The 21741-nt window shown below is 35.0% G+C and overlaps 1 protein-coding gene across 6 annotated transcripts in view; it reads left to right on the top strand.

Moving 5' to 3' along the window:
- Positions 1-21741, top strand: part of DDHD1 (DDHD domain containing 1) — an 82151-nt gene that overhangs the window by 54842 nt on the left and 5568 nt on the right. For 3 of the 6 annotated variants that reach the window (XM_059182124.1, XM_059182125.1, XM_059182127.1), the window contains 6 exons: positions 6457-6719; positions 8120-8195; positions 13026-13175; positions 15147-15399; positions 16807-16998; positions 19446-19529. In XM_059182124.1, coding sequence (XP_059038107.1) covers positions 6457-6719; positions 8120-8195; positions 13026-13175; positions 15147-15399; positions 16807-16998; positions 19446-19529 — 1018 coding nt within the window. The remainder of the gene's footprint in view (positions 1-6456; positions 6720-8119; positions 8196-13025; positions 13176-15146; positions 15400-16806; positions 16999-19445; positions 19530-21741) is intronic. The other 3 variants (XM_059182126.1, XM_059182128.1, XM_059182129.1) reach the window with 1 other exon arrangement.

The following is a 21741-nucleotide window of genomic DNA, read 5'->3' as shown; positions in this document are numbered from 1 at the left end:
TTATACACACACACACACAGGTATATGGTTGGTAGGTTTCCTAAGAAGGTATCCTGAATGTTTAAGGGTAAAATGTTCTGAGGCCTGTCCCCCAAAACTAATATTAAGAGCTTTTTTAAAAAAGTTTTAAGTTGACATTAATAACCAGAAAAACTAGAAAGAGAAGAGTATCAGACTCAAAGCTCTGACCATTGGCTAGTGATGACTGAGAAAGTAGTCACTTTCTATTTTACTCTTTTATCTCCAAAAATAATTATCTTCAGAATGGAATTGAATAAAACCGATATTCAGTAGAAAGAAGAAACTGATCGCTAAGATAAATTAAACAGAGAATACCCAGAGTGGTTTGTTGTTGTTTTTTTTTTAAGATTTTATTCATTTATTTGAGAGAGCGAGCCCACATGTACGGTGGGTGGTTAGGACACAGAGGGAGAGGGAGAAGGAGGTTCCCCAGCTCCCCACTGAGCAGGGAGCCTAATGCAGCCATCCCAGGACCCTGAGATCGTGACTTGGGCTAAAGTCAGACACTTAACCAACTAAGCCACCCAGGTGCCCCAAGAACACCAAGCATTTTAAATTAGTTTGCCTTTTAATCCAGTTGAATTTTATGGAAAAGCACCAGAGAACTTGTGGCTGAGATCTGTCATCATTCTTGAGCAACATTACCCAGACATCCTTAACTAGAACAATTACTTGGAGTACTCATTAAAAATACAGGCCAGAAAAACAGTCTCAAGGGGGTTATTGGAATTAAAGGTCTCATAAATATGAATTCATGATTTTGAAAATATGTGTGTATATATGGCTATATATTAAATGTATATGTATATATATGCATGCATATATTTCCCACCTGTGTGCATTAAAAGGGCCAAGAAGCGAGGATACCCCAATTTAATGAGCACACCTAGCACCCGGATCTTTGTCTCCTGTACTTCTATTACCTTCTAAGAAGAACTAGGTTTCTTTGGGAAAATGGCTGATTCCAGGCCTGGAGTAGGATAGATACAGATCAAAGCTGGAACCAACTTGTCATGACAGAAAGTAGGAAAATGCTTGGAAGAATGATGGGGCGGGTCACAAGGCCATAGGAGCCAAATTAAAGAAGCAGATCCCACTGGCCAAAGCTGGAACAATTTGAGCACCAAAATAATCAAGTAATTATTATTACTTATAAGGAATTAGTAGTAGTTTTAATATAGAATTATAATAAGGATAATATAAAGAGTTATAAAATCACTGAAAAATTCATAATCCGAATCAATTACACATAGATAAACAATGGGGGAGAAAGCTACTGTGCCCACCACAAATGCAGCGGGGTTTCTGAAAAATGTGGGAGGAATGCTAGAGGAAAATCCTCATTTTGCAGCTGTCATGGTAAGATAAGGTAGAGAGGCTTGGGAAAGATTCGTCAATGGATGCTTCATTGAGGGCCTTATTTTGATGAGGAACAAGATATTTGCATAGTCTTAAAGTATATCCTCACTGCGTATTAATTAAAGAACAGGCATAGAGTGGAGAAATTAGACAGCACCTTTACTGAGTGTTAAGAGGGACACTCAGAGGATACAACATCATTTATGCAGTACTCCAGTCATTAGGAACCATCAAGCAAACATAGAATGAGGAAGTTCAAATAAAGTCAGAATGGGACTATGTTCTTTTAAAATGTAAATATTGTGAAAGATGAAGAATGGCTGTGGAGAATGTGCCAGATTAAAGGCTAAAGAGATACAATAGCTCAATACATCTCATCCTAGACCATAACTTGTCCTGGATGGGGGGAAGTGCTACCAAGGATATTAAATCATCTGACAAAAGGTGGATGGTAGATCAGAATAGATGAAATGTTATGTCAAAGTAAATTTATGAAGTCGATTACTACACTATTAGTATGGAAGAGAATATTCCTACTCTTAGGGAGTATATACTGGAGTATTTAGGGGATAAAGGACGATGATGTATGTAATATATCCTCAAATGGTTCACAAAAAAAAAATGTACATGGGTGGTGTGTGTGCTACAGAAACAGAAGGAATGATAAACAGGGTAAAATGCTAACAATGGATAAACCTTTGATAAAGGATATGTGGATGATCTTTTGAGGAGTTGTGTTTTTTTGTTCGGGTTTTTTGCAACATTTTATTAATTAGAAATTATTTCTAGGTAAAAGGTTAAGAAAAGGAATGAAAAAAATGGTTTCCAAGGTCTCCTCCCCGGAGATTCTGATTCAATGGGTCTGAGGTAGAACCTGTGAATTTGTGTTTTTTAACAGTTCCCCACGTGATACCATCAGGAAAATATTGTGAAGAAACAAAAGAAAACAGTGAGAAGCAAAAAGTTGTTCTTAATGTTAAGAAAGGAAAGCTGATTCTTCAAATCAAGCCACTTAAGCACAAGGTTGATGTTAGCTAGTATTCTAGATTAAATTATTTTTTTTCTTTTTAAAGATTTTATTTATTTGACAGAGAGAGCACAAGCAAGGGGAGAGGGAGAAACGGGCTCTCCACTGAGCAGGGAGCTTGATGTGGGGCTGGATCCCAGGACCCTGAGATCATGACCTGAACCAAAGGCAGATGCCCAACCATCTGAGCCACCAAGGCGCCCCTAGACTAAATTGTTTTTTAAACTGTATATGTTTCCCTAAGGAAGCAGTGATAAATAACAGCAATCAGGAGTTCTTTAGAGAATTATATCATGCCCGGTGAATGAACCTTACTTAGTTTACTCAAGAAGCATAGGAAAGAGTCTTTTTTTCCGTCTTCTCAGTTAAAATAGATGCCATTCAAAACCTGTCACTTACCAAGCTGTGTGACCTGAGACCAAATTTCTCACTTTCTCAGCTTCCTTGCTTACAAAATGAACACAACATACCTACTGATAAAGTTGTCATGAGGATTAAAGATATAATGTATATAAAGTTCCCGGTACAATTCCTCATCCTTAGATTCTCCAGTTGTGATTAATTATCTGTCTTTATGTATTTCAAGGGCTCCCATTTAAGAAAAAAAAGGAATAGACTTATTCTGTTAACTCTAGGAAGTGAATAAGGATCAGTGATAGAAAATATGGAAAGGAACATGTTTGTTTTCTAATGAAGAACTTTGTAAGTAACTAAAGCTGCCTTTAAAAAAAAAAAAAGAAATGTCTCAAGGGAAATAAATTATAAATAATGTGATGTATTTTAACTAAACTTATTTCAGTGATCATTTCACAATTTATATATATATCAAATCATTAGGTTGTGCGCCTTAAACTTACACAATGTTATGTGTCAATTATATCATAATAAACTGGAAAAAATTTGCAAAAACTGGAAGTGTCCACCTTAGTTAGAGTGGAGATGCTCACTGGGGTAGATGCTGAGCAACTTACCAGGATGCCAATGAAGAGACTCCTGCCTTCACAGCAGTTTAATTAGATCATCTCTTAGTTCCCCTTTCACTGGAGATTGTGAAATGCTCATGGGAGGACCCTAATTAGTGATTGCGCCAATAATCATTAAAAAGCCATAGTTAAGGGAAAACTTTTAGTGTTTCTCGGGTCATACTTTCCAAGGAAAGTCCTTTTTAAAAAAAGGAAACTAATCCAGACTACAGAGACCTCATCAGAGAGTCTTCGGCCCTGACTTTTAACCCTAAATAAAGTAACATGAAAAGTCCAGAGAGAACTATATATCTTGTACATCTGAACTCTCTTTTCAATTACTTTTAACAATAATCTTAAAGAGAATGGTCATGGCCATCTCTTGTTATTTTTACTTGAAAATCATTCAACTGCTGCATATGACTAAAACTCTGTAAATTACCTTTTCTCATTAAAATTTCCTAAAGCAGAGAGAAGGACAAAGGACTAATTATATTCTTTAGCCATACTTTGTCAGTTTGGATTCTCTCTTGAAACTGCTGACTTTTTCCTTTTCAGTTGATTTTCTTCATAAATTTTAACTTCTAAGCAGCTATGAAAATTAAAAACTTAAGCTTCTGAAAACCTGTCCGTTACCTACCATGTAAGAGGTTGATTAGATAATATTGTAGAATTAATAAATTAATATCACAGGGTATATCATTAATCGTGGTTCATATATATCAAAAGAATATACTTGGTCACAAAGGGATCATAGCTGGAAGAATATAATTGGGGAAAAATATATATATATATATATAAAATTGGATCATTGAAGAGAAGGAGAAAAAACCCTAAATAGTGTTGACTTTATGGACACAAAATAGAGGTAGAGTTCTCCTTTTGCTGCTGACTGGATGGTTTATCCATCCTAAGGTTGTATACAATTGTTTAAACTTGGCTTTCAAGATCATAATGTTTTGGAACACAAACATTCCTGTATATGTAAGCTATGGGCAAAGATTAAAAATGCTACGAAATCTAGATATGTTCCAATAAGGAAACATGAAGACCACTTCTGTTCAAGTATACAATTATTAAATGAAAGCATCAGCTCTTCAGAAACTGTGCATTCTGTGTATTCATTCCATGGTGAAATTATTTTAACATCAAATGGACTTTCTCTGTTTTGGATATTTATCCTTGTTTTGTTATCCATATATGATTACTGAAGTATTGGATATAGTGAGAAATGCTTTAAACTTTTTTTATATAAGATAGGTTAATCACTGGTAGAGATGCTGGTAGATCTTTCCCCTTTTATTAATTTTTAAATTTTGATGGGGAGGGTAGTATTTTAAAACAAAAGATTCGATACCTTTTGCCAGAATATTTAAGTGTTTGTCTTTTAGTGTGTCTAGATTTACATGGTGTGTCTTAAAATCAAGGACATCAAAAGTAAAGCTGTTAACAAATGTTGCTTTTGAAGGAATTTATCTTGACTATACATTAGCTTTTTCTGGACTTCCTTTCATGTAGACTATAAATCAAGAAAATTATAAATTTTAAGGGTTTCCTGATATTCTTCTCAAAGCTAAGTCCAAAGCACTACACTATAGCTCCCTTTGAACAGAGCCCTATAATATTCATATCATGGTGCATACTCTTTAAACTGTAATTATCTACAACCCATGTCTTAGAAGGTTTTTATATGCGTTTGCCACTAAGGCAGTATAGTAGTTCCTAAAATGCGGTACACAGAACTGCTGAATCAGACAGTCTGGATTGGAGCCTAGCGATCTGTCCTTCATAAGCCCTCCATGTGATTCTGATGCACTTTGAAAGTTTGAGTTGGCTTTTCCCAAGAAAAAAATTGAAATGTCCAATTAAAGAAAACATTTCCATTTCTCCCTAGAAAAAGGGCAGCTTATCACCCTTCCACATGCTAGCAGCTCTTCCTATCCTCCTCCTCTTCATTGGATGAATAGGTCATCAGACCCAACACGAGCTTTCAGTAGCTTTAAGCAGACCTCCGTATTGCATTGTAGAGTCTGTGATGCCAGCAATCATGAGAGAGCACCTTGCCTTCGTTCATGTCACTGCTAATCCTGCCAAGCATGGATGCTCAGATGATTTTCAGTTAACATCAGAGGTAGAAATGTTCAGTAAAATCTAGTGGAGCCTAGTTAACTGTTGAGATAGAATAACAAGACCAAAAATAGAAGTAACACATAATTGTATGTAGGCATATTAAGAAATATTGAAATGAGGAATTCAGTTAATATCAAGCAGGAAATTTATACTCAAATAGTAGTAAGCAATGAGAAGAAGAGGCGAGGACTGCCTTAAAACTCAGATCAGGGCCCAGTATGGGTTGGGTAATAAACATTTTTCTGACCTTATGGAATATTTCAGTTAATATTTGTTAAAGCTGAATTTCAAAGGAAGCAATTTTACAAAGAAAAATGACTAAGATACTTCCCACCTTACGCCTTAAGCCCTGCTTAGCAGCCACATAAAATAACTTTTTACTCATATCCATACTGCCAACTTAATAGGAATGTTGGAATATCAAGTAGATCAACATTAGCTTTTTTTCAATCCTTCGATGGCCTTTACATTACTCTTACCTAAATGCATAATGAAATAGTATGTATGTTGGCACATCTATTGGCATAAACTCAGATAAATTCTTTATCTAAAATTCACTATAGCTTAAAACTACAAGGTGTAAAAATTTAGAGTAGCATATGAGTAGGTTGCAATGAAGAAAAAATTTGAAGGGTCTCTTTGGAAAACATATGGGAATCTGCATGGAACTTTTTTTAATCTATGAAACTGCTGGTTCATATAGTTGGTATAAGGACTGTGAAAAGTTCCAGGTGGGTATATCTGCCTTTATTCTTTAGTGATGAGATGGAGTACGCATTATGCATACTTTTCTTCATTTTCTGCAAGGTTTGAAGCACCTGAATTAATTTTAATGACCTAGACATATTTGGTTAGTAATGTCTGTTTTTCTTTCATAATATACTTGAGTTTAGAGATAAAGTCTACAGCAAAGTCAGTGACTACTCTAATATGATAATGTTTTCTTATTTCAAACAGCTAGTTAAAGGCCTTCAGCAAGAGCTGAATCGATTATATTCCCTTTTCTGTTCTCGGAATCCAGACTTTGAAGAAAAAGGGGGTAAAGTCTCAATAGTGTCACATTCTTTGGGATGTGTAATCACTTATGACATAATGACTGGCTGGAATCCGGTTCGGCTCTATGAACAGTTGCTGCAGAAGGAAGAAGAGTTGCCAGATGAACGGTGGATGAGCTATGAAGAGCGACATCTGCTGGATGAACTCTATATAACAAAACGACGGTAAAATACCTAGTCTCTGCAAAGCATTTTAAGTCTTTGGGAAATTAGTGGACTTCTTATGTGAGCACTGTAAGATTTTCATGATAAAGAAAAATGTATTATTCGGAGTGCAAAGATTATTAGAGAATGCGCCTGACCAGCTAGTTTTGTTAATTTTCATGTTAATTCATGTGTGTTCCAGTAGCACAAAATAAGTTGTTTGGTCACCATCTACTTTTTCCTTCCATCTCTTCTTCACAGTTTATTAGGAGTGAAATCTAAAACTTATTCCAAGCTGAGTCACCACACAGAATCCTTATCAAAAGTGTTTACCAGTTTATAATCCTTTGTAGTTCTTACAAATTTTAGAGATGGACCTTTGTCTTATTATTCTGAAAATAATTTTAAAAACAGTTTTTTCCTTGACAAATAACTATTTTCACAGATTTACAGTTACTTGATCACTTGTGGCCTTCCTGATACTATCTTATAATTCTTTAACACATTCCTATCTTCTTCTATAGTTACATGCTCTGCTCTTCTTTGTCCTCTTAATGCATCTCATCAATTCTAGTGGAGCAGTGAAAAGCCACTGATTTTGATAATTAGCATCGTATAAAAACAAACAATTTAGTTGACTAAAACTTTTATTCCAGAAGCCTTGGATTTGTTTTAGTCTTATAGAAGTTGTCTAAGGATTTCATTTAGAATATTATTAAGTACCATAGGCTAGATATGTAAATTTTGTAGTATCAAAATAATTGATAGTTTTGAAAGAAAATATAAGCAAACCCAGAGCAGCATTTGAGATTTTAAAAAAAAATCCAGTTTAAAAAAAAAAAAAAAGTTTAGAAAGTGAACTGCACCTTCAAAAAAAAAATTTAGTTCTGTTCTTTATTAAATGTAAGTAGATATAGAACATTATAATGGGGAAAAATTAAAATAACCCAAATGTTCATCAGCAGAGTATTAATAAACTGTGGTTGATTTGTTTGAAGGACAATTACACAGCTGTTACAAAGATTGAAGTAGATCAGGAGGCAATGAAATGAAAAGACCTCCAAGATTCATTATTAAATGTAGAAAAAAAGGCACAGAATAGTGTATATGGTATGAGCATTCAGTGTGGTTGGGTTTTTTTTTTTAAGATGTATATATGCTTGTATTTGTCTCACGGTTTTCTGAAGGATCTTCCCAAAAAGCTACTAACAGCAGCTATTATGAAGAGTAGGACTAGTTTTACTAATCATTTTATAACCATTTATAGACTACAGCAGGTGCATTTATTAAATACTGTCAATAGGGATTAATGTGAGGAACTGGATAATGGGCCATCATTTTCTTGAGTGAACTAGTGAGCATCTAATATTTATGAAATTATAAGTATAAATATGCATTCATAACCTCATGCTGCTTTCTAGGCTGAGAGAAATAGAAGAACGGCTACATGGATTGAAGGCATCATCCATGACACAAACACCTGCCTTAAAATTTAAGGTAGGGAAAGAGAGATGAGATTTTCATTATTTATCTCAGTTTCTTTTCAAACATCATTTGAAGCATGATATTAGCATTCAAGTGAGATCTGAATTTTTCTTTCAAATGAGTATATATTGAGCACATACAGTGGTTGGACATTGCTAATTGGGGGTTCTACAAGGAAAAGAATGGACAAGAATGTTCTCAGCCCTCAGGATCTGTAACACAGTGTTACTGGTACTATTAGTATATAGAACAATACATACATGAGAGAGGGGTTTTAATTTTGCCCAGAAAGTTTTGCAGAGGAATGACATTTGTACTTGATCTCAGTAAATTGCATCTTGCCGAGTGGAGGAAAGGAGAATTGCTATTCTGTGTAAAAGAAACGGCATAACAAAGGTGTGGCAGAGTATGACCTCATAGTACCTCATGAAACATGAGATAATCTCAAATAGTGAAAAGAGAAAGAGATTTGGGAAATATTTAGTATTTAAAATTAATAAACCTTAGTAATCAGCTAGTTGTGACTGATAAGAAAAATAAGCAGAAGTATAATCAGTGGCAATTTTAGGGCTGGAGAACTGGCATTTCACTCAATGAGCAGTGTATGACAAAAACACAAGATGGGAGTGTATGTGGTTAGTTTGGGGCAGGCAAAACAGTTTAGCTAGAATGCATAAGATCAGGCAGTGGGCTGTGGGATACAGGAAAAGCCAGAAATGAAGAACTTATATTTCACTGGACAGTGGGAAACTTCTCAGGGTTCTTGAGCTTCAGAATGGAGCTGTTGAAAGCAGTGGTTTAGAAGAATAAAGAATGACAGAGATGTGGACATTGATCTGACTGTTGGAAAGGACACAGTCTATAACTGAATAACAGAGAACTTGTTTGCAATGTTAAATGGAGCATGGCATAACTTCCCTAATATTCATTTGCTTTTGAATATATACCCAGGGATAGTGTATTATACTGAAATCTCTTTATTACAGGAACTTAGTATCCAGGTTAAGTGAAATGATGTAGACATTTTTTTTTAAAGCGGTAAGAATTTTCTTACTGAGCATGTCTCTATGACTTACAATATTTTCTTTTTAAACTTAACACATTTAAAAGCCACATGGTAAAATTATATTTAAAAATCGTATGAGCATGGTCTTTGGACTCATCACCTGGAATTTGAGTTCCATCTCTACCACCATTATTATATGATCAATGTGTTAAATATGTAGAATTGATTTAATAGAAAAAGTTAATTCTTGTATTTCAAGTCCTGGGTTTTTTACTGGAGAGTTGAGTATGATCCACCAAGTATTTAATGGTTCTCAAAATTTAATACCATATTTGTAGAACTTATACACTAACCGTGTATTCTTCTAAAACATAGTCATGTCATCTAGTAATATGGATTTTTAATTGTTATTTAATTACTCATAGAGGAGAAAATACAGAAATCTGAAATTTAAAAAAGAATATCTGATGAACTGGCAAATATTTAGGACTCCAGAGATCTAACAGGAACAGAATAGATGGATTTACTTTGAGAAGACAGGTGTTAAAATTGTTATAGGTGACCACTGAACTTAAAACTTGAAAAATACTGGTTTGGAGAGTGGGAAACTTTGTTTCTGATCATGAAGCTTTGCTGCTAACTGGTTATGTAATGTCAGCCAAATCCATTTAAAATCTCAAATTCATCTGTTTGCTCCTCTATGGACACGGAGGTTAGACTAGATGTCTGAAGCTCTTTTTCACCTTTGAAGTTCTTTGATGGATGTAGAGCTCACTAAGGCAGTCATTACCCCTAGAATAATTACTTGGTATGTTTGTCTGTGACCTGCATACCAATCATAAAAGTTATTAATTCCAGGGATTTAGCAATTTAACAAACATTTATGAAATGCCTGACCAAAGGATAAAGCATTTTGCTAGGCTATGTATGTATGTATATGTGTCTATCAAATAGCAGAAGGATTTACAAAGAGAGAGAGAGAATAAGAGAAAAAAGAAAGGATTTAAATAGCTTCTATCTCAACTATTTTCTTATCTTTATCCTTTCTTAATTATCTTAATCCTTTCAAAATTAATGTTTTCATCTGTGTCACTATTTCAAATGCTTTTTCCTATAATTTTAATTGACAAGTTAATTTTCTTCAGCCCTCAGACATGTTGATGTTACCCAGTCCTTGAAAAACAAAAACTTTCTCATACATTCTTTAACATAAAGGTACCATTTTCAAAATAAATATTGATTCATTTGGGAAAAAAGAGGAATCACTTCAGATGCGGTGGGGTGGGGGGAGATTAAAGGTACATGAAATTGGTGCCAGGAACAAGTTAGTTACAGTATAGTTACAGTGCAGTCCAGATTGGAGGCCATGGGGAGCAGTGTTAGAGTCTGTTAGAATAACTTCTTTGATGTTGGGAAGGAGAGAATTGGGAGTGTCCTGCATCAGGGTAGTGGGACATATGAGAGATATAGGGTGACTTTAGGAGGAAGAGGTGTCACATTCTGTATATAATCCAATGCTGCTGACTACACTCGTTTTCTAGAAGCCCTCTCCCATGGCTTCCATGTATACTGCATTATCCTGGTTCTCCTTTTCTTTTCACTCTCCCTTTTGTAGTCTCCTTCTCCTGCTAATCAAATGTAGACATTGCTCCTATTTCCAGCTAAAGCCCTCTCTTACTCTGTGCAGTTCCTAAGCCATCTTACCCCTTCTCTGGCTTTACATGTCACTTCTGTAATGGTGACACCTAGACTTGGGAGAAGACATATCCGACTCTACATTTTTCTTACCCTAAAACTTCAGCCCATTAGATATGTTACAGATACTTCAGGCTTAATATGAACAAAAACAAGACTACCTAGAGTCTCCTGTTATAGTAAATGGAACCACTGTCTTCCCAGTCAGCCAGACCCAAAGCTTGTAACTTGCCTCTGACCCGTTCCTCATCCCCATCTCCATTCAGTCATGTCGATTATACCCTCTCCCCTCCCATTTCCATTTCTGAATGGAACATCTTGTCCTGGCCAGTTCAAATTATCTTTTGCCTAAGCACTTGGAGTAGTTTCCTAACTCGTCTCTGAGTCATCAGACTCTGTTTTCCAGTTCGTCCACACACTACTACCAGGTTTACTAACCTCCTAAATCCTGTTCTTCTTTACTACCTACAAAATCAATTAAGCCCTACTTTATTTAGTCAGATAGTCAAGGTTCCATACATTCTCATTCCAAGTTACATTTTCCTGACATGCAATTTTTCAACTCTGTCCAACTATTTCTATTTTCTAAATTGAGCCAGATTTTCTCCTGCCTCTGCTTTAGTTCACAGTGATTCTGTCAATCTCAAATGTCCCTTCTGGCCCCAATGATCAGCTCCAAATGTAGAAATCCTTTTTACCTTTTATCGCCAAGGCGAATGCTTCCTCCTCTGTAGAAGACATGAACAGACATTTCTCCAAAGAAAACATACAGATTGCCCACAGACACATGAAAAATTACCACATCACTCCCCACATCACTCCCCACCCGGGAAATGCAAATCAAAACCTCAATGAGATACCATCTCACACCTGTCAGAAAGGCTAAAATTAACAACATAAGAAACAGCAAGTGTGGGTGAGGATATGGAGAAAAAGGAACCATCATGGACTGTTGGTAGGAATGCAAACTGGTGCAGCCAGTATGGAAGACAGTATGGAGGTTCCTCAAAACATTAAAAATAGAATTACCGTACAATCCAAATTCCACTACTGGGTGCAAACCCAAAGAATACACAGAAACACTAATTTGAAAAGATATTCAGCGCTATGTTTACTGCAGCATTATTTACAATAACCAAATAATGGAAGAAACGTGAATGTCCATCAATAGATGAATGGATGAAGATGTGATATATATATATATATATATATATATATATATATATATGCATATAGATATATATACAGATATATAGATATACACACACACACACCATGGAATATTAGCCATAAAAAAGAATGAAATATTGCCTTTTACAGCAACATGAATGGATCTAGTGGATATAATGCTGTGTGAAATAAGTCAGTCAGAGAAAGACCGATACCATTATGATTTCACTCATTTGTGGAATTCAACAAAACAAATTGACAAAAAGACAAATAGACTCTTAAATAAGAGAACTAATTGGTAGTTGCCAGAGGAGAGGTGGGGGCAGGGGGTGATGGGTGAACTAGGTGAAGGGGATTAAGAGGACACTTACTGAAACAAGCTCTGAGTAATGTTGAGAGTTGCTGAATCACTATACTATAAACCTGAAACTAATAAACACTGTTCATTACACTGCAATTAAAAGAAAAAAAAACTTCACACAATGTGGAGGATAAAATGCTTCTTCCTGTATAAACACCCTCAGAATTGGAATTATTCCTTTCTTTACTCTCTTAGAGCAATCTTTCCCACTCTTCATTTGTTTTTTCTGCCTCCTGCACAGGGTTGTAAACTCTGAGCACAGAAGCTCTACACAGTGGTCTCCATAGACTTCACAGAACCTAGAATATTACCACAAAGCAATAGCTCAGTGAAGCTAAGAAGGTGAAGGTCTTCCTCCTCCTTCTCATTCATTGTTTTCTATTTGAGTTAAGGAAAATGAAGGTTGCTTCTGAAAATAGATTTTTAGAATAATTAATAGTTGGCATATAATTAAATAATTGCAGATACCATCTGAACCAAGCTCATGAAAAGAAGACTTATATTTGAAGATAATTTTATTATTCACATTTTTACCATGTATTATGTTGTGCCCAAATTCTGCTGAAAAACCCTTCACCGGCTTTAAAATTTAAGATAACTATCATTTTAGGTTGAGAATTTCTTCTGCATGGGATCCCCACTAGCAGTTTTCTTGGCATTGCGTGGCATCCGCCCAGGAAACACTGGAAGTCAAGACCATATTTTGCCCAGAGAAATTTGTAACCGGTTACTAAATATTTTTCATCCAACAGATCCAGTGGTGAGTTGCAGTTGTAGATGTTTTTCCTTTCAATATTAAGTCCTTCTTAAAAGACCCTCTAAGAAATATTGCAAGGTACAACTGAACTAATGAGAAATGATTTCATTTGATTATATTTTCATAGATTCATATTTTTAAGACGTTTGTGTTTTGGTTAATTTAGGTAGAGATGATCTGTATGTGTTATAGTGTAAGAGCATAATGAAAAATATTATCTCTGGACAATTAGTTCCTGGAATAGGAGTCTTCTCGACTGTCAAGCCATTATCAGTTGTGATACCAGTAACCCAACAAGCATAAATTTAAAACCCCACTCTAAGGTCTTCTTTCTCTAAAGCATGCTTCAATATTGAAATGTGTCTAGTAGGTCACCTGTAGTAGGTACAAAATGAAAATATTTGAATATTATGTTAATCATGAATAAAGGAATGAAGTTATTTTAGCCTGATAGGATTATAAAATTTGAGGTTTTTCTCTGTTATATTTGTACTGTTAATAATTTTTTAATGTAAACACTCCAGTGATCTCGCATCCAGGTAGAGCATTTAATACCAAGTAAGATTTTTAGGTGAGAAAAATGCTTCCTTAAATCCTTTTGGGGACAAAGCTAGGTATAACTAAATGTAAAACAAACCATTTTAAATAGCATTCATTCTCAGAAAAATAGCTTTGTCTTCTAAAAGATCTTTAGCTAGTACCAAGTAAATATAGCATTGATTAAATAAAAGAGTTTCAGAAAATGTCCTATATGTTAAAGAATCAAAAACACTATATTTATGAAATGAATTTTACTTGAGTTGGAAACTTAGTATTACATTAAAATACAGACTGCACAATCTTGCCCAAGTGTCTCCTGAGACTCTTCGTTATCTGTAGGATACAGATGATAATAATTTACCTCATAAGGTTGTTAATATTAAGTAAAACGTATATGAAAACCCCCAGCTAGACATTAAGTATTTCATTAATATACATTCATTTTACTCATTGCCTTATAACTTGAACATGAACTTGAGTTCATAGGGGAACTCTGAGTTTTCATTGTATACTCTTTTCTGGATATAATCTTAACTTTGTTATATTATAAAGGGGTGCTCCAAAGTCATTGTATTATTTTAAGTTATTTTTATTATTCATTTTACAGTTTTCCTGTGATTCTTTAAAGTATAGTTTTTTTTAACAAAGTTTATGTTAGAACTGTGCTAGGCAGTATTTACAAACATTATCTGTTCTTCCCAACATCCTTGTGAGGCAGGAAAAGTCAATCTCCTTCCTAGAGCTCAGGAAATGGTATCTCTGAGACCTTACAACTTGGCGGGTGTTACACAGTTAATAAACAACAGAGGCCAGAATGTGAACTTGGGGAATTCTAATTCTAATTGGCCAAATCCATTCATTGCCTTTTCTGCTCTGTCATCCCTTCTTCATATTAGACAAATGGTCTTGTATCAGCATCTACTTTGTGTTATTATGTTAATCTGTTTGAAAATTTAGAGCTTACTAAGAGCTCCTAAGATTATATTATAAATTATATTTATAGATTTATAGACACATATTATAGATAAATATAAATATATATATATAGATAGATTGTAAGATTATATTATAGATTGACCTATTTATTGTGTTCTAGTTTACTGCTTCAGCTTTGTTGGTGAGGTAATAAATCTAATTGTTAGATGATATCAGAACATCATGAAATGAATCTGTTTCTCTAAAAAACAAATTAATGGGCACTGTTAGCTTAGACCGGTGCTAATTGGTTTTTTAATAATCTCATCATTAAAGATATATAATTAGACCAATTACATATTATTAACAGTAAAAAATAGGAATGCATGTTAGAAATACCAGGGTTTTTTATTTTAATTCCCTAAGGTCTGCTGAGCATGCAATAGAAGAAAAACAGTTTAGTAAAATCCAAACATTGTGCCTTAATGTTGTGTTTCTTTGAATTTTTTTAAATTCAAGGCTTATAGATTAGAACCATTAATACTGAAACACTACAGCAACATTTCACCTGTTCAGATCCATTGGTATAATACTTCCAATCCTCTACCTTATGAATATATGAAGCCAAGCTTTCTCCATCCAGCAAAAGAACCTACCTCAATTTCAGAGAATGAAGGCGTTTCAACAGTACCAAGCCCTGTGACCTCACCAGTCTTGTCCCGCCGGCACTATGGGGAATCTATAACAAATATAGGCAAAGCAAGTATATTAGGTAATATCTCATAAGTATTTCTTATTAGTAAATATAAGTGCTTTCTTAGATAGGCATTAAATTTGGAGTTCTTAAAGATATTCTATGTATTATAAAACATCCAATATTTAATCCCTGTGTTTAGAAAGAACTACCCTCTCACTGTTCATATTGTGAGCCAAAAGCCCTAAAGCTTCTTTAATTAAATCAGATCTTATAATTTAGACTATGAGGTAGTTGGAGAAACAAGAGAAGGTCTGGGAATCAAGGCCCTCATTTTAATCTTGGCCCTGCCACCTACTGTGAGATCTTGGATAAGTCACATTATTTTTTTTTATTTTTTATTTTTTTAGAGATTTTATTTATTTATTTGAGAGAGAGACAGTGATAGAGCATGAGAGAGGAGAGGTTCAGAGGGAGAAGCAGACTCCCCACGGAGCTGGAAGCCCAATGGGTGACTGAATCCCAGTCCTCCAGGATCACGACCTGAGCTGAAGACAATTGCTTAACCAACTGAGCCACCCAGACACCCAAATCACATCATTTTTTTTTTAAGATTTTATTTATTTATTTGACAGAGTTCACAAGTAGGCAGAGAGGCAGGCAGAAAGAGAGAGGAGGAAGCAGGCTCTCTGCCAAGCAGTGAGCCCGATGTGGGGCTTGATCCCAGGACCCTGAGATCATGACCTGAGCCAAAGTCAGAGGCTTTAACCCACTGAGCCACCCAGGCTCCCCAAGTCACATCATTTTTAATAGTCTGCTTCATCTGTAAAATGAGGGAATATGTGAGTTCTAAGGATGCCCCTGCCAACCCATTCTCTGATTCGTGTCTCTCAAACTGCATCCATCCTGGGAGCAAAACAGGTTATTTAATTTCTCTTTACATGATCACCAGCCACAGTGTTTGTTGGTGTAGAGCTGGAGCTCAATTATGTGCCACTTGAATCAGTCCGTTGGTTCTGGGTTTTCTTAATATAAAATGCCACAAGATGGCACTATAAATAGGCTTTTCATTGATATTTCCCTGTCATACAGATTATTTATGATAGCTTTTTGTAAAATATTCACTTAATTTCAGTAATAAAGCATATCAGTAGTAAATATAGACCCATGTTGATGCCATGGTTCTGTTATTAAAGTTTTTAATCTTAACACACTTTAATAAACAATGAACACTTGAATAAAATAGAATCTTTATCCCTTTTTTGGTAAGCTCTATTCCTACCGTTTGTACAACTCTCATTCTATTCAACACCATTTTTACTTAGAAACCAACAATATGAATTGCAGTTTTCCTATGTTCCCACCCTGGAAAAATATGAGTAGGGCTTGGTTCCTCTGCCAGTTGGCTGTAACTATGGCTGGTGTTCTTTAGCTTGGTATGTGGTATAATTCAGCAGACTGACTGCCCTGTTTTGTGAAATGCAGGGGCTGCTAGCATTGGAAAGGGCCTTGGAGGAATGTTGTTTTCAAGATTTGGACGTTCATCTACATCACAGGCGTCTGAGGCATCAAAAGACTCAATAGAAGATGAGAAGAAGCCAGTTGCCTCGCTCCCCACAACTACTGTAGCAACGCAAACCCTTCCACACAGCAGTTCTGGCTTTCTGGATTCTGCATGTTAGTTCATACTCATTTTTCCTTATGTTTATACATTATCTCTTACAACTTGAGGGCAGAGAGGATTAAGATACTGACAGGAGCAGTCAACTCTAAAATCTAAAGCATAAGTTTGCTTTTAAAGAAAAAATACTTTGATTATATTTTTAAATATAATTCCCAGGTAAATGCAGTTTTACTCTCTGCATTGGTGAATTAATTATTAATTAATTAAGAACTAATAATCAGGGCCTGGTATATAACAGATTTCTTTGAAATGAGTACCCCCTGATTTTTATAAAGTAGATTTTTTAAAATATGACCTTAAAAATTCATGTAAGTGCTTCAAACCTATGCTGTGTATATTTTTGATACTTTTTAAAAGCTACTATGCCAAACCCATCCTTGCTGCTAATTCCACAGTCCCCTTCATCCAACCAAATTATAAGACTTTCAAGCTTACAGTATTGTATTGGATCCACTGTATGGCTTTCAGTCCTTTTTCAGCTACCTAACAGAAGTAGATATTCAAGAAGTGAGGGAATGAATGTTAAGCTGGACTTGTTTAATTTTTTCCAGTAGATTTCTAAGGTTTAAAATCTTGAATAGTTGTGAAACTCTTATACATTTAGCATATATTTAATTCCAAGCATCTAAATTTGAACCTTATTTTTAAGTGTCCATTAAAATAAGACTAATGAGTCCTATGTTTCTATTAATTCACATAAGCAAATGTGGATTCTCAAACTGGCTGCTTTTTTTTGACTATATAGCAAGCAGAAAACTTTCCTTCCTTTCTCAATAAATGTTTAAGCAGATTTTATTTCAGATACTTGTAACCTTATTTTCTTGCTGTGTCTGCTCTCTAAATTTTCAAATGACCAGAATCCATTGTCATCCATAAAATGTGCTTAAAAAGCAATCTCAGGCGTGGCAGTCCTAGAGGCTGGATCTTTCTCCACAGTCATCCCTACTACAAAAGGAATTACCCTGGACATCCCCAAGTTGGACATTCCAATTTGGACCAGTAGCATTTTTTTAACCTTAATCCTATTTATGTCATACTCTGAATACTGAAAATTGTAAGCCTTTTGAACAGTGCATAGAGAATTCATTTTAGACTTTGATATTTGTACAGACTTCATTTTTTTAGTTTCTTACATAAGTTCCTATACTATTGGTGATTTAAGATTTCACTTCTATTTAATATCAGGAATGTGACTATAAAAAAACACAATTATATTGTAACATGCAGAGGTCAAAACTCTAAACTTCTGAGGAAAAATACTTTCAAAGAATTGTGTAAGATGGCAGGTATAAAGTCACAATTCCTTGTAATGTTAATGCCCCGAGAAAGGGTAACGAAGACATAAAGAATCTATAGAATCTGAGGGAAGAAAGCTGTTTTTTAGGTCTTTTTACTATTTAACATAGTAATTTCATGAGAGAGAATGATAATTTCAATGATAGAGAAACCTGTTTCTTCTTTCAGGACAACAGTTAGAGAGATGCTTAGGTATATTGCATCATTATATTTTAATAACAATACACTTTCTGTTATTCTTGCATATAAATTCTTCGTTGGTCCTATTGGTAAATTCCTTGTGGACTGTAGACTGCACCAAATTTGACCTAATCATGACTCTTAGTTAGCATATATTTATCTCTAGACATCTATTAGAGAATTCCACCTTTTAAACCAAATTCCCAAGATTTGCCCTACTAATTCTTAGACTCGCTTCAATAATGCACTTTTCTATATAATCCTGATTTCGACATTCCTTATGTCATACTTGCTCTATCTTGCAAATCATAAAGCCTTTCTTCCTTAAATCTTCTTTCTGGAATTTGGTCATTGTGATTAGGTGATTCTGGCTTCCTTCCTTCTTTCTGCTTACATTGATTGCCTCAGTTCTTGATAACCTTTTTTCTGAAGCTATGGACTCTTTGATTCTCTTGCTTTATGAGGGTAAGATGGACACAGACTGAATTCATGAATCAATCAGGGTTTCTGTCTTTGAAGAGTATGTGTTGTTGTCTGTTGAAACCACTTTATTGTCATCAAGTTGAAGCATCTACGATAGTTATTCTTCATTTCTTTTGAAAATTCCAGGTTTATATACAGTGGTTTTATGATTCCATTTCTTGTACTCCCCTGTGTTTTTAACATCTTATGAAGAAAAGTTTCTTTTAGCACGTTTTGCCTCTACATTAGAACTTATATGAGCTATACATTTGGGGGATATCTGGGTGTTAACAGATTATCACATTGTATTTCCAAGTTAATTACACTTACATTTTCCATGAAAGAGCTCTTCATAAAAACCAAAGTGTGTACTTCTTTATGTATGCTAGCTTTAATCAGCATATTTGGGAATAGTATTCTAACTTTTGGCCACTACATCACTGAAGGCCCTCTGTAACCGTCAGCCAACACTTTACAGCATCTTGTGTTTTTTTTTTCACAGATTTCAGACTTCAGGAATCGTTCTTTAATCTCCCACAACTTCTTTTTCCGGAAAATGTAATGCAGAATAAAGATAATACCCTCGGTATGGTATATGTCAGGAATAGCATTCAGAATACTGTGCATCAGTTCTTCTATGAGATCAGCTTGAATGTCACCATTGTAGACTATTTTATATGTACTTTCTATTTTTAAGTAGCAGTGTCCTGAAACCAAAGTGTTGATTAGCCACTTAATGTGCTAAAATGATACTCTGTATGTTTCTACAAAGAAGGAAACTTACAAAGAGGGAAGAAAAAGCATTAGGCCATTTTCCTTCTTTATTGTCCTAAAGGCTCCAAAGAGGTTTACTGTTCTTTTCATGTAAGACATTTAGATATAAAAAGGTTTCAGAGTATAAGAAATATAATCATTCCCAGTTATTTCAGGTGTCAGTAACATCACGCCTTAGGGCTGGAGGTGTGCCAGAGCTGCTGGTATGTGGTTTCAACACAAATACTTAATCTTATTTAAGAGGGGTAGGGTTGCTTTCAAAAATTAGTATTTTATAATGTAGGAGATATTTTCAGTCTCTTAATTTATAGCCAATTCTAAATGTATCACTAAGGATTAATCTTAGTTTAAAATCATTTTTATCGTTAACTTTCATTTCTTTTTCCACAGCTGCTCTCTCTTTCCTTTTTCTTTTACTTCTTCTTTTTTTTTTTTTAATATTGGATTTGATTTTAACAGAAAATATGTTGGAGGTTTTTCCTTTGATTTTTAACCACATCTAATTTTACAACTTCTCTATTTAATTGCTAATATCCTATCCTTTTTTTTTTTTCTATTTTCAAAGAAAAAAAAAAACAAACCCTCTTTCTTGATAAAAATTCCAAAACAGTATTTTAATATAACAGACTGATTTGGGGTTTTTTTATTCCCTAGCAACAGTTTGTGTTGATGTAATTTCGTGAATTTCCCTCAAGGAATGATCTTATATAAGTGCTCTCTCTTGCCCCTGCTCATGTAAATAGTCAAATCCATGAAGAAATTATTTGACTTGTGTTTTTTGCATATTTAATCAGATGAAGGAATATTAATCCATTCATTTATCCTGCATTCAAGTAACCCTTATATCTACGATCTTAAAGCCATCCCCTCTATCTTAGGCAACTAGACCACTATATAGAGCATATATTTACCAGTAAAGCCCATCTTTATCAAATATGAGGTATTTTGAGTATTTTTCAGGATAGATTAGTGTTGGGAAATTATTTTGGCAGATGTGAAAACTAATTATAAAGCTCATTTTTTTTAAAAGATTTTATTTATTTATTTGACAGATCACAAGTAGGCTGAGAGGCACAGAGAGAGGGAGGGAAGCAGGCTCCCTGCTGAGCCGAGAGCCCGATGCGGGGCTCGTTTCCAGGACCCTGAGATCATGACCTGAGCCAAAGGTAGAGACTTAACCCACTGAGCCACCCAGGGGGCCCCTATAAAGCTCATTTTAGAGTGTTTTTGTTTTTGTTTTTCAAATAAAGGACAGTGGAGAATATTCTTAAGTATATTTGAAATTATAACAGTTCTCAAAATGTAAATATTCCTTGAATGTCCAAAACACCTAACCACATGAAATGTATAGCTGCGCTGAAGCAGCACAAAAATAAGAAGGCATAATTTACCAACAAGAACTCAGCATAATCTTTTTTATGAAAGAATCTGCCAGTCATTTGAAAACACAGTTTCCTTTACTACTATTTTTCTTGGTGTCTGCCTTTAACCAAAAATCATGCAGTTATGACCATAATTACTACTTACAAATAAGATAACTTTTTTTAAGATTTATTTATTTGAGAGAGAGAGTGAGGGGGAGGGGAGAGGAAGAGGAAGATCCCAAGCCAACTCCCTGCTGAGTGCAGGGGCTGATTTAGGGCTCAATCTCATGACCCTGAAATGAAGACCTGAGCTGAAACCAAGAGTTGGACACTTTAAGTCACCCAGGTGCCCCAAGGTAACTGGTAAGTTTTTGAACTTCTCTCCAGGGAAGTTAAGATGTTTCCATTAAAACAGTAGAAACCTGGGGGCACCTGGGTAGCTCAGTGGCTTAAAGCCTCTGCGTTCGGCTCAGGCTGTGATCCCAGCGTCCTATTATCAAGCCCCACGTCAGGCTCTCTGCTCAGCAGGGAGACTGCTTCCTCCTCTCTCTCCGCCTGCTTCTCTGTGATCTCTGTCTGTCAAATAAATAAATAAAATCTTTTAAAAAAATAAAAAATAAAAAACAGTGGAAACTTGTCCAGTTAATACACATTTTAATA

This window comes from Mustela lutreola, chromosome 7 (assembly GCF_030435805.1).
Source record: "Mustela lutreola isolate mMusLut2 chromosome 7, mMusLut2.pri, whole genome shotgun sequence".
In the NCBI taxonomy this organism is placed as follows: Eukaryota; Metazoa; Chordata; class Mammalia; order Carnivora; family Mustelidae; genus Mustela; species Mustela lutreola.
Note: the sequence above shows the minus strand (reverse complement) of the source record. Positions and strands in the feature narration are given on the sequence as shown.